The sequence below is a fragment of the Schistocerca gregaria genome, chromosome 1, assembly GCF_023897955.1.
Source record: "Schistocerca gregaria isolate iqSchGreg1 chromosome 1, iqSchGreg1.2, whole genome shotgun sequence".
Classification (NCBI taxonomy): Eukaryota; Metazoa; Arthropoda; class Insecta; order Orthoptera; family Acrididae; genus Schistocerca; species Schistocerca gregaria.
The window spans coordinates 240,996,254-241,010,417 of record NC_064920.1 but is presented as its reverse complement, the minus strand read 5'-3'; the positions used below and the strand labels follow the sequence as shown (position 1 = coordinate 241,010,417).

Here is a 14,164-nt window from a genome sequence, read left to right as displayed (position 1 = left end):
TTAATCTGCCAGGAAGTTTCAAGACTGCAAGCATCCAAAGAAGACTGGTTTCTCGAAGTAGATAACAGACACCAGTGGACCTCTGCCTTCATCACAGTACCCTTCTGTGTGTAATCTAACATTGCTGCTTGTCATCTAGACATTCCTGCAACACGAGCTCGAAGCAGCTGCCTTGTGCTAGGACATGTCATGACTGCATGATGTCCTCCTTGCCTGCTCACATCACACTAAATATACATGGAGACTAATTAGAAATATGACTTTTCTTTACTGGAATTGGTAATTTTATTTTCCAGTGCAATTACGAGTCTAAGACACCGCCACGTGTGTCCTTCCTGTTGTCAGAATTGACGATCTACTGAATGTGTCTAGCAGTGGTAGGTGCACTGCGACTACTATACCTGAGGCAGTACCATAGAAGCTAAAGCTGTCCGCACCAGATATCAACACTGTAACATTCCTAGCAGCCTCTTGCCCAGTGTTTTCTCTCCCCTTGTGTGACTGCACAAGGATTGCTGAGGAAGAAGTTCATTTTACAGAGCATGCACCGAATACTGAGTATTTCAGATGTGTGCTCTGCAACCCATCAAAATTCAGGATCCTCAGTCCAGTGACGGTTGAATGCACATTAACAATCCTTCAAGTGAACCCTGAATTTTAGACAGGATCACAACTGAACAATACAATGGGACATGTCACATGTTCATGAAGACATAAAGTCACTAACATCTAGCCACTCAGGCTACTTTCTTTCCTACAAGTCATCTCCAGGCATCTCCACCCCCCCCCCCTCCCCCACCTACGTCCCATCGTGACCGAGTGCAAGGGGAGGCACTAATATCTTCCTTGTGTGCATGTAACTGAAAACAGATTGTGGCTACCAAGACTCGTATTACCATCCGAAAAGTTTGCCAATGATGAGAAAAATGATGTGAAGAGTCATCCCTACTGCCTAGCATCCTACTCATACAGTCCCCATTAGCTCTCCAGTCACCTGTGTCACACTGTTCCCATTGCAGCAATTAGCCCAAAGTTCATTCAAACAACCACCACATCCGACAGTTCAAATGGCCCTGAGCAACTATGGGACTTAACATCTCAGGTCATCAGTCCCCTAGAACTTAGAACTACTTAAACCTAACTAAACTAAGGACATCATGCACATCCACACTCGAAGCACGATTCGAACCTGCGGTCGCGCGGTTCCAGACTGAAGCGGCTACAACCACTCGGCCAACAGCGGCCGGCCATCCGACAGTCGGAGACATGCCTGTTAGTGTTCTACTGACACTATTTTATGTCTACCATTGAAGTTATATAATTATCTTATTCATATACAACAGCAATCAGATCAAAACCTGCTGGCATGCTACAATAGCAATTTTTTGGTATACATACAAAACAAAGTATTGTATGCAAACCTATCAAGCACTAGCATTCCTGGATCAAAATAAATGGATTTGAATTGGCCTTGAGCTCCCCTAAAATGGCTTGTCATGTTAGTAAATGAAGCAATAACTACATATGATCAGATGTAAATTTAAACTAAACAAGATAACCTTCACAGTTCTTTGCTTGTCAAATTCATCATAACAACAAATCTACTGTACAACAACAAACCTAAGAGAAAGGTGACCAAGCTGCAGCAACCGGAGTTCATACCATTCCATGTCGACAACAACAAACCTCGGTATGAGCCTGTTGATTCAGACTTGCTGATCTGCATTCTGGCAGCGAACATGGCCAACTATAGTGTGATCAAGAGCACTGTTGGCACCTATAAGGTTGACGCGCCAGCAGCATGTGAGAAAATGTCTTCCCCCCCCCGAAGAATGAAGATGACCAAGGCACACCTAAGGGACCTGCCTTGGTGCTGTGACGAGAAGGGCTCTTACGAGCCAGTTTTGGCAATGAAGCCCAAATGCTGCAAGTGCCAGGACAATGGCCATGACACGAAGTACTGCTGCAACACAGCAAGGTGCATCAAGTGCTCTGGTGAGCACGACAGCCGTGCCTGCTACCATGGCAGGGAATTGCTATTGACTTGCGCACGTTGAGGTGGACCGCATGTCACCCGCTAGCAGGGCTGCCCTGCTTTTCAAGATGGAGGCGGACGTGGCCAATAGAGAAGAAGATGACAGCGACAACAGGCACTGACCAGCCCAGGTCAGCTGAGAGACAGTGCACATGCAGCTGTACCTGCCAGCTGTGGGGACGACCACCCAGATGCTGACACGCAGAATGTAGCTTATGCCCTTGAGAAAAACAAGACTGGTAGACTTCCAAACCGCCATGGAGGAAGCCACAGTTGCCCTCAAAGCTGTCACAGTGGCAGAGGGGGGCGACCTTCGCAGCCATCCTGGCTGCAGAAATGAGGGGGCCTTGAGGCAACTGCATGCAGTCCTTGTCCAAAGCCTACAACCAGCAGAAGGGGTGCAAACTCCGACAAGTGTTCCTGCACCACACAGAAGGGTGTAAGGGTGCCGGCCCCTGGGACCACCCCAGCAGCGCCACAGGGGAAAGGCACCAGGAAGACATTCATTGCCCAACAGCAATGGCAGTAATGCTGAAAGCCACAGGCTTGACCAACGTGAATGCAGAAGACAAGAAGGCAGCATGCATCACCAAAGCACGAGAGAATGACCTGCAGCTCTCCGACAAATCAGCTGGGGAGTTTGCCGAGCAAGCACAGCTACTCGAGGAGCAGCTGCGGAAAAACTGCACCATGCATTAAATAAGAGACACGAACCAAACAGCAGACTGTTGCCGTTCAACTTCAGCCTGATGATGCTGTGCCAAGACACTAACGACATGGTTCAGCTGATGTCTCAAGGCAGAGCACTGTGTTGCTGCACCATACTCCTCGCACTATAACAATCTATGGCTCTGACATGGTATTGATGCATGATACCCACTACTAACAAAACCTACCACTGCATGACGTGTCGCAGGCAGCAGAAAATCTGCTACTGCTCTCACTACCCAACCCTCCTATCGCAGAGGCTTTTTTCCCTTGGCTCTTGGCACTTTTTGCCTCTAACATTCAAATCGCTACACTTCATTAAATTTTTTACCCAATCTATCCCCAAATGAATGCGTACTAACCTTAACCAGACATACGCAAACATTGCAGACCTCACTTAATGAACACTAACACTTATGCAGAAATGGCAGTAGACTTTTTGTGTTGGCCATCATGCTGATGTGGATGGACCCCAGCGCTCTCTCTCTCTCTCTCTCTCTCTCTCTCTCTCTCTCTCTCTCTCTCTTTTAAGTCCCCCCCTCCCCCCCCCCCCCCTCCCAGCTCATTATTAGACAAAAGCAATAAAGTGCCAGGTATATTCTGCACTCTTACAAAGGCATTTGATTCAGTGACTCACTCCATGCTGCTTCATAAACCAAGACAGGTATGGGATCAGACAAAATACTCTGCAGTAGCTCAGGTCTTATCTGACAAACAGGAAGTAAAGGGTAATCATAAAATCTAATACCATAAATTATATATCTCAATGAGATACAATTTCACAAAGGAGTCCCTCAAGACTTAATCTAACAGCCAATATTGTTTCTCTTTAAAGAAAAAATTCACCTCTTAATTTTGCTGCCTGATCAGCATGTTTTCTGATGACTCTTATGTACTTATTTGGGAGGGGGGGGGGGGGGGAGTTAGAGAAATTCTAGACAGTGTAATAAACACACTAAACAAACTAGATGCATGGTTTCAATAAAATGGTCTTAAACTTAGTATTTCAAAGACATTGTTTACTCAATTTAAAACCAAACAAACAAAAATCAGTGACATGAACAACCCACATAAAAATTCTTGGGACTAAACTTGAACAAAAATCTAAGCAAGGAACCAGATATAGATTATTTGGTTACTAAATTAGACAGCCTGGCTTTTGCAATGGATGTGCTATTTGGTGCAATGGACAAACAGCAAAAATGGCTCTGAGCACTATGGGACTTAACATCTGTGGTCATCAGTCCCCTAGAACTTAGAACTACTTAAACCTAACTAACCTAAGGACATCACATATATCCATGCTCGAGGCAGGATTCGAACCTGCGACCGTAGCGGTCATGCGATTCCAGACTGAAGCGCCTAGCACCGCACGGCCACATCGGCCGGCTCAACAGACAAACAGCAGGAAAGTGTTATATCATTGTTAAGTTGAATCCACAATTAGATGCAGTTTAATTTTTGGGGGGAATCCAAGCCATTCCATGAATCCTGCTATTTCAAAAAAATATTGTTAGAAAAATGAGTGCTGCCATTCCAAGAACAACCTGTCGTTCGCTATTCAAGAATCTAAAAGTATTACCTATTGCTGCATTGTACATATTTGAGATTATCATCTTCTTACACAGTAATCCAGAGCTAACTGAAGAAAACATATTTACAGCACTAGACACAAAGAAAATTTCATGCTTCCAATAAATCACTTAAAACTCATCAACAAACAGCCAAGCACATGGGAATAAAAATCTACAATAAACTCACGTGTAGAGACATAATGAGCACTGGGGGAGGCTCACTGAATTGGAAATTACATATCTCCTAGTGAAAAAATGCTACAACTCGACTAAGGAATTTAAGAATGATCACATTACCATTTGAACTATGTGACTATTTAATATTCTAGTGTTATGTATAATATTGTGTGTATAAAATAATGCCTGGAAATTTTAGACACTAAGTACTGGTACATCACGAGGAAAACAATATAATAACATTATTGTATTCAACATAAACTATTCTGGTAAAATTAGTATCAGAAAATTACATAACTATGTACATTGTAATCAAAAAATTGACATGTCTCCTGTAGAATACAAACAGATGACACACTAAAATATATGTTAGGAGACAAATAAAATAAAATACACTTGCTCAACAGAAAGAAATATATGTTGGTGATTGCACTCAGAAACAGAGCACTCTTACGATGAATTTTCTAATAAACCACGGGAACTCTAATTTCAATGGTCACACAAGTATTCAAAGCATGGTAATTACAATCATGGGGCTGATAGTTCACTGATGTATAACTTTTCTATGCTCATTAGAATCAACTAAAATTTCTTAATGGGAGATGTCTGTATAAAGTAATAAACATTCTTGTCATCACAAGATGTAACTCTGAGAGTAGATTTTGTGTTGATGTGTGTATTAAATGACATAATTCTTGTTACTTGCTGAAAGATACACACATGAAACTACTGGTACAAAAAGCAGCAAATATATTTTATGCCCAACATACTGGCTTTTCCGCACCATCTGTGACACTGGTATGAACAAAAAGAAATAATGATAAAATCTCTCTACTGTCTTCACAATAACTTTGCAAATCGCATCACCTTCAGTGTAAATAATATGACTATGAAACATCACATGCAAGAAAGAATCAGCATTTAATTAGTTTCATGTTCCACACATCGTTTTGCACAATAAATTGAAACGGTACAAAATGAGTCATTTTACATTCACATTGCAAATTAATTTATAAATATGGCTACATGAAAATAGACAGATGTGAGTTAGCAATTCCTGTTCACCACCTTTTGCATACTGCAATAATTGAAATTCTTCTACGAAACAAAAAGAGTTGTCAATGAGGAACATTTCAGTTTGTTTTCAAATTTTACTTTGCAGTCTGTCAGACATTTTATAGCATTGGGCAAGTGATCAACTGCTGTAGGATTGTGCATCCCTTTTGTGCTAAAGACAACCTTAATGCAGAGTAATGAAGTCTTTTTCTTCTGGTATTGTAATTATGTACATCATTGTTGTTTTGAAACTGCAGTGGATTGTTTACAACAAACTTCATGAGGAAATAAATATGCTATGAAGCAGTAGTCAGAATGTCCACCTCCTTAAACAGATGTCTACAAGATAATTGTGTGCGAGCACCACATATTATTCTTACAACATGTTGTTGAACAACGAAGACGTTCATTCTTAATGATAAGTTACCCCAGAATATTATTCCATATGACATTACTGAATGAAAATATACATTATATGTCAACTTACTGATTTGTCCCTCACCAAGATTTTCAATGATTCTAAGTTCAAGTCTGGCGGAACTAAGTTATTTTACACGTTACAAAATGTGCTGTTTCCAGTTCGGATTCTGTCAATATGGAAACTTAAGAATTTTGAAGTCTCCACCCTATTCATAATTTCCTCATCACAACTTACACTTATCATTTATGTAGTGCCCCTAGATGTGCAGAACTGAATATATCGTTACTTTTTAAAGTTGAGGGTGAGACCATTTGGGGAAAACCAGTCAATGATAATTTTAAGATCTAGTTTTCCATTTCTTCTGTTTCTGTATATGCACTTAGATTGATCACAATACTAATGTCATATGGCACAAAAAAACTAATTCTGTTAGTTGTATATTAGACGGAAGATCATTTACATATACGAGCAACAATAGTGAGCCTAAGATTGAGACTTCAGGAAACCCCAACCGTGATTTCTGCCAAGTCAGAATTATGTTTCCAGACTATATTTGCAGCATTATTAAGTACAACTTTCTGCATTTTTGTTTGTTTGTTAGATATGACATTATCAAATGGTTGGCTATACCATCAGTACCAGGTACATATTTGTACCATGTTGACTCACAAATACAGATCATTCGATAGTCAGTTTACGACTAAAAGATAAAGCTCTGCTTTAAAATGTGCAATAGCTAATAAAATAAACTATTGCAAATACAGTAGACAGATTTTATCATTACTCTGGAATATGCATAGCAAAAAAATCCTTTTCATAATATTGTCAAAAAAATTAGAGTGAGTAATGTAGTTGTTACCCTGCTACGCATTCCATATTAAACATCACAAACGGAAAGACTAAAAAAACACATCCCTGTAAAAATTTTGTAGTCTTTTCCTATAGAAAAGGAAGATCGTCAATACTGATCTTTAGTTCTTTCTCCTTGATTTTATGATTCCTGCACGATATACGGTAGTTTCTTCCTTTTATAAATAGAGGTATAACACAAATCAGCCAACAACGTTTGAGTGGCTTGTTATCTGGGAGCGTCTAATACAACTTTAAAGTAATCGAGACAAGTAACATGTACAAGATGATTAGATCTGTAACTTACCTTCAATTATTTTCTTAAGTTCGTGAACTGACGTTGTATCCTTTGCATCTGTAAAAATTGTGAGCTTTTTTCTCCTGATCATTAAAAATACATCCTGAAATAGAAATATTTTCTACTGCAGAAACACGGCGAAAAATTTTATCTTTTACACAAAAAAGTTTGTAAAAACATGATAAATAAGTAAGGGTGCAGCAAAAAGCTATACCGAACTATCAATGGCAGTTGTCAATATTTTTCCGCCCGCAATCTTCACCCTTTAATAATAGCACATGATTCAGTAATTTACACTAACCTACAAAATATAAACTAATGTATACTGTTTCTTACGATTATATTTCCTAAAATCATACCATTATGGGATGGGCTTTATGTATTTACACAGCACTAGACGATCGAAAGAAATATTTTGGTTCTTTTGTCAAAATTTTCCTACTGTTTACGTACAGCTCCGCGGTGAAAGGTCTAGATAGCGCATAAACTACAGTCCCAGGTCAGCCAACATACAAGGAATGCTACTCTCTTTGTCAGTCAAACTAATAAAAGGTATAGACGCTATAGTCAATTAAACTTTCGTATTTTGTCCAGGTTTAAAAGACTTTCCTGTCCTAAAATAGTAAATCTACTGTTACAGATTAGGGTATCTCTCGCGCGCCCGATGTCCGAGTTGTTTTATTGTTCTGCATGAAATGATAAATATCTTTGGTGGTGGGAGGTTGTGTACAAGGTTAGAATCCGCGGGAGTTTGGAAATGCATTTTTTGGAATTAGTTGAAGATAAAGGCACTAGTATATTTAATTTGACCCTGTTTTGAAACCATATTTCGATACCCTTCATCGTGTTGGGAGCCGTTTGAGATAATTTGGAAGCCAAGGTACGGGACACACCTTTTATTCTGTCCTAAGCCAGCTTCAGGAAATATTTGACAGCTGCTCAAAATCAGTTCCTACTGTACTGCGTGTGGCCCCGCAATTTTTAAAATTGTATATTGTCGGATTTTCTGTGTTTTATTTGATAACGGCGAGGAACTGGCATGAATTACACAGTTTAAACGCGAAACTGGTTGCCCTGTAGTAACAATTATTGCTTTTCACATAGTGCTCTTAACGTACTATTTCGGTAATTGGGAGTTTCTCCAGAAGAGATTGATTCAAGATACTTCGTTGGAAATCGAGCCACCAACCTGTTGAAAATAGGTTAAGGGTCAAAGTTACTGGAGATGCATCAAACTTAGTAATTATGAAATCAAAGTATCAAGAGAATTATAGAACGTCGCCACAGAGGTGGGATGGAGTGAACTGTCTCTTGGGTTTGGAGGAATGGAAACAGAAGAACTGTTTCGAAGACACCTTACGGTAACTCTTTCTATACTTGGTTGTATCCATGGCAACATCATCTGCTAAAACTGATATCACCAACGTATCGAGAAGCAGTGTGAAGATTTATAAAGTGTCATTGTTGTTTCAACCAGTTTAGTGACCGATGAACTCGCTGTTTGGTCCCCTCCTCCAAATCAGCTAACCAGTTTAAAGATCGATGTATCATCGCGCAAACTAATAACGCCTTGAATAGGAATATTTTTTTTCTTGTCTGGCAAGCAACATGGAAACGTCGAACTATGAAGCGTTAGCAGAAATGACGTGCACAGTTGTCAGTTCTGTTGCAGCGTATTTTAGTGATAAAACCCGAATTTTTCATTTACGATAGGTTAAACGAAGCTGGGTATATTTAAGAGCCAATACTGGACATCCGACATTTGCCTATGTACTAGTACTAGTGAAAATAAAACTAAGTGGCGAATACCAATTGCCAGCCACTGGCATTCAACAGCAATGAATCTTATCTCGGCCATATACGGTCCAGTTGTCGATGAAAAGGAATTAAAATTGGCGTTGCCTGATGCATCACGAGGCAGCTGAATGACACTAGGATAAGTAAAATTTGTGTATGACGAAATGGAATCAAAAGTTGTGCCCTTTATTATTTGTGGTTAGGAAAAACTCGGTGGAGATTCCGTAATTGTTTTGTGGTCGAATCGCATATTTACCCTGCTGAAGCGATATCGCGATTGATCTGTTAGTGTCTTGTGAACTAGTTCTCTGATGCAGTCAGCTGAAAGCATGAATTTCTGCAAGCGATGAGCTACTGCTGGAAAAACTGTAATACGAACGTAATATTAGATTCCCGAACGCAAGATGGCACTAACCTAGACAACCAATCAGAACAAAACGACGTAAAAAAAGTTATTGCATGGTGGCAAGTGGCGCTTCGTTTAAGCGTGTGGCGCTTATTTGAATTATATCTCAATTTGTTAAAATCACTAGCAGCACTTCTGCGGCTTCTATGGAAAACAATATGCCGACACCATGGGTCCCATGCTGTAATCGCCGCCAACTCATAGGCAATATCGTGTACAAGAATCACTTACGTGATTTTTTTTTTTTTTTCTTTTTCCCAGAACGCGCTAAGATCACCAGCGCATCACATGACAGCTCTAATAAAATGCTGCAAAAGTAAATACTGTCACTACCACTCCAAGTCTATCCCCCATTGGCTATGTGGAACACACTTTTGTGTAAATAAGCCTTTAAGTAAACTTGAATCCCAGAAATATTATTCACATAAGACTGACAGCAGTTTTTCTTGTCCACAATTAAGATTTGAGATGTGGACCACACATTCCCCCCCCCCCCCCTCCCCTGGTCCCATCTCCATGCACATCTCGTAGTTGATGTACACAATATGCACCAAAATACTGTATTGTCATGTACTATTACTTTATTACTGTATCTTCGTCGTTTATCGGCCATGGCCGGACAGACTGCGCACAAATACAATGTCAACTAACATTTATACAACACCATATACAAAATGTATATTACAAATAAAAGAAAATATTTATGCAGTGCACAAAAACACATAGAACATAGAGAAAATGAAATATAATGAAACAGGAAAGTAAAACTTCATAGCAGCAAATGAAAATAACATAAAGCAAAATGTTTACAAAACCATGTAGATCACACACATAAAGTTTCGTTTTGGCAAAATATGTACTTTAAGTAAATCACAAAATTAAATGTGCAGTTAACTGAGAACATACAAAGAAGATTAAATTTAGGCAAAATTATATATAAAACATAACAATATTTATTATTTTGTCCATTCACTAGAACCACTGTTGAAAAACTCTTCCAAGGAATATAGTGGATGTTGTTTCAAGTCCCGAGCAATTTTTTTCCGAAATAATTCAGGTGGCAGGGATTTCACTTCTGGAGGCAGTTGATTGTACATTTTTAGGGCGACTGTTGGAAAGCTGTCTTGTGTGCTTGATAGGCGACACCTTGGTACTTCAATGTTCCTCGTACAGTGAGTGTCATGATTATGTATTTCTTGTGTTATGCTCAAATTCCTTTGATTTTCTTTCATATAAATGAGGCAGAAAAACACATACTGGTTAAAAACAGTCATTATGCCTAGCCTGGTGAAAATAGGCTTACAGTGGTGCAGTCTTTTGCTAGAGGATATGATCCTGATGGCTTGTTTTGTAATAGCAACACATCTTTGCAGCCTGAGGAGTGTCCCCACAATAACAGTCCATAGCTAATGTGGCTGTGGAAGAGTACATGGTAGACTATTGTGAGAAACTGGTCAGATATTACCCTCTTCAGCTTCCTCAGGAGGTATATCACACAAGAAAGTTTGGTGCATACATATGCAGTGTGACCATTCATGGAGAGTTTGCTGTCAATCTTGAACCTCAGTAGTCTGACAGTCTACGCGTTTTCTTGCTCTTCAATGTTGGTTAGACTGCATATCAAATGTTGGTTTTTTCTTCATTGATCTTCATTTTATTTATATTGAACCATTCTTTTATTTCTTCAAACATCAAATTTGATGCACCAAGAGCTTCTGCGGCTGTATGTCCTTTGGCAGTAAGGGTAGTGTCATCTGCAAACTGCAACATTTGACTATTACAGCTCGCATCATTGACATATATGAGGAATAGGAGAGGTTCTAAGACTCATCCTTGGGGCACTCCATGTTCCAGTTTTTGTTCAAGAAAAGTTGCTCCGTGCACTGATACTACCTGCTTTCGGTTTTCCAAATAAGATTGGAGTGTTGACAGAACAACACCCCCAACACCATAGCATCTTAACTTGGCCATTAGTGTTGTGTGTGAGATGTAGTCAGAGGCTTTGCTGAGGTCACAGAGTGTCAGTGCCACACACTCTCTCGCTTAAAAACTCTGCCGAATCATTTTTAATAAGTCCAGTGTGGCTGTCACTGTACATCTCCCTTTGTGGAATACTCATATGTGATACAGATTTACTGAATTTACCCTGCACTTCAAACTGAAGTTTTCTCTCTGCAGCAGTGTGTTTGCCAATGTGAAACTTCAAGGCAGGTTAAAACTGCTTTAATCTTAAAGGAAGTTTCATACTTCTCAATTTTTTTACCTACACTTAAAATTGCATTGAGTATGTAACAAATGTACACATTGGTCTACGTTACAGATTGATCTGTTACAACTGTTATGATGTATTCACACTCATTGGTTACACTAACTCACAACCACATTGTACCACCTTCCAACATAACAGATCTTGGACTGCATTACAGGTAAATTTGTCACCATAACCAAGATTTTGGGATGAGATGCTGTCCCCTACACACTAACCCATATAGGCATTATGGGAATTAATTATGTGGATAATGTTGAAAGCTGTTATCTAACTTGTGTCCATTTATCAAGACTTTTATTGTCTTCATAATGAGCAGGAATTTGATTCATGTGTAAGTTTTCTAACAGTGGCAGTTATATAGCTGTAAGGAAAGAGAATATAAATGTACTGGAGATGGGAGTCTTTTGTAAAACTGCCCAGGTTCACAATATCTGTCTCGTAACACCGTAACTCCCCTGTATTTCAGTATTCAGATAGGCTAATAGACAGCTATGCAAGCAAAGCCATTGGCATAATGCACACAGAGTTGTATTGCTTTGGATTTCTTATTGGCTCAGGAAAAAGGAAAAGGAAGATTGGGGTTTATTGTCCCTTTGACAATGTGGTCATTAGAGATGGATCATGTGCTTGGATTAAGAAAGGATGGGAAAGGAAATTAGCCGTACTCTTCTAGAGGAATCATCCTGGCAATTGCCTCATGCGATTAAGAAAAATCACAGAAAACCTAAATCTGTGACAGCAGAATAAGGATTTGAACTGTTGTCCTCCCAAATGCAAGTCCAATATGCTAAATTCTGTGCCACCTCTGTGTGTTAGCAGCAGCTTCTGCAGAATTTTCGCTTCGTGTGTGTATAGCCTAAGATACTTTTTGAGGATGTTGATGCACCCTTGTTTTAATCATCTGAAGTTCCCACCACCATTCCTACCTTAGGCTGTGTAGGATTGCTTACAGATGTCTTTTGCCTGCTTGGTAGAATTATGTTGTCCATCACTAAAGGTTTAATAAATGTTCTCAGTCCAGAGGCTATCTGTGCTGTTTTTGTCTTGTTGAAATCTGGTGCTAGTTTATTCATCAGGTTCCTTGGGGCTTTATGAGCCAAAGCTACGTTGTCATGAAGCAATATTACATAATTCACTCAAAGCTCTTAAATATTTAAAAACCTAAAGAAGGTTATGAAAATGGAAAATATGTATAGCTGTATATACCATTAATAATGTTATTGGCACGAAGCTCTAAACTACTGAAAGAAGCACCTGTACAAAATGAAGTGTACCACACTGAAGTCTTCGAACATAGATTTGCAAATCTGATGATTATTACACCAGCTTCTTAATTCTGCTGGAAATCCATTGAAAATGAAACCTGCAGAACAATGCAAGACTTTCTGCACAATTGTTAAAGAACTTATATTGAAGTGCAAATTGTTTTCCGCTCATTGAGTAACTGTGGCTGCTCTGTTTCAGCTAATCATTTTATTAACCATGAATGATATGATAGTGTGTGTGTACAAGGATGAGATAGGTAGAATTTTACAAAATATTAAACATGTCAAATTATGCAGAATGTATAAACATGTTAGAAACATAGTTTCACTAGAGTTATATTAGAGTGCCATTCACTCTCTACCCATACACATAAAGTTTCATGCTGCCTCATTCCCATCACTTCATGCTCACAAAAGTCCTTTCCTGACAAGGCCTGCTTGATCAGTCTACTGTGTACTGGCAAGTAACTGAAACTAATGAAAGATTTTTAATTATAAACTGGTTGTGAAAATAGAGAATACACTAAATACAGATGAAAAAAACAACTGTGATATGCTCCATACAAATATAAATTATACCATTATAACAAAGACAGGCACATTGAATGTAGACTATTGGATATTAATAAGCACACGGACACGTGCGTGCGCACACACACACACACACACACACACACACACACACACACACACACACAGAGAGAGAGAGAGAGAGAGAGAGAGAAGAGTCATCTGCGCCTCTATTTAGTTAGCCCTGTTCACACATTAAGTTGTGAGTTAATCAACCAATTATGTGGTAGTGGTAGACTACACACGTCCCAACCAAGTTACATTGCTGCCCTTGTGCCTTGTTGTATTTTGCTTGTGTACGTTCACTGAAGTCATGTTCTTCTAGATTATGCTTTGTTTTACAAGCAGAAAAAAACTTCATTTTCCTGTGGCTATTTTAGAGATAACAAGGCCAAAAAATTAGCTGTGCACAAAGAGCTGAATAATGCAAAGAAAGAGATTCACCCATGCTGTGTAACTTGAGTTGGGAGCTAATGATTTCCATAATTATCTAAAAGTGGATGAAAGGTCCATTTCAGAGCTGCTGTACATCATCAAGCCACTCTTAATGAAAAAAGAATACAGTCATGTGAGAGGCTTTAAGCTGTGAAGAGGGGCTGTTAGCTACATTATGGTTTCTGGCCATTGGAAGAATGTAAGAGAACCTAAATTCAGTGCAGTTGTGTTCCCACAGTTATTATCTAAAATGATCCCTGACACATGAAATGTGATTTATGGTTATCTGAGGAGATGCATCATG

General features: G+C 39.2%; 2 protein-coding genes across 3 annotated transcripts in view; both read right to left on the bottom strand.

Moving 5' to 3' along the window:
- LOC126338861 (elongin-B) overlaps nt 1-7,824 on the bottom strand; it is a 37,351-nt gene extending 29,527 nt beyond the window's left edge. Inside the window, exons 1-2 of one of the 2 annotated variants that reach the window (XM_050001585.1) lie at nt 7,478-7,824; nt 7,128-7,221 (exon numbers count right to left, since the gene is read on the bottom strand). In XM_050001585.1, coding sequence (XP_049857542.1) covers nt 7,128-7,221; nt 7,478-7,480 — 97 coding nt within the window. In that variant the 5' untranslated portion in view covers nt 7,481-7,824. Of the gene's footprint in view, nt 1-7,127; nt 7,222-7,454 lie in introns of both variants that reach the window. The other variant, XM_050001584.1, reaches the window with a different exon arrangement.
- Nucleotides 7,825-13,046: 5,222 nt separating this feature from the next.
- Nucleotides 13,047-14,164, bottom strand: part of LOC126338779 (uncharacterized) — a 224,180-nt gene continuing 223,062 nt past the window's right edge. Inside the window, exon 13 of the mRNA XM_050001583.1 lies at nt 13,047-13,329. The gene's annotated coding sequence lies outside the window, so the exon portion shown is untranslated. The remainder of the gene's footprint in view (nt 13,330-14,164) is intronic.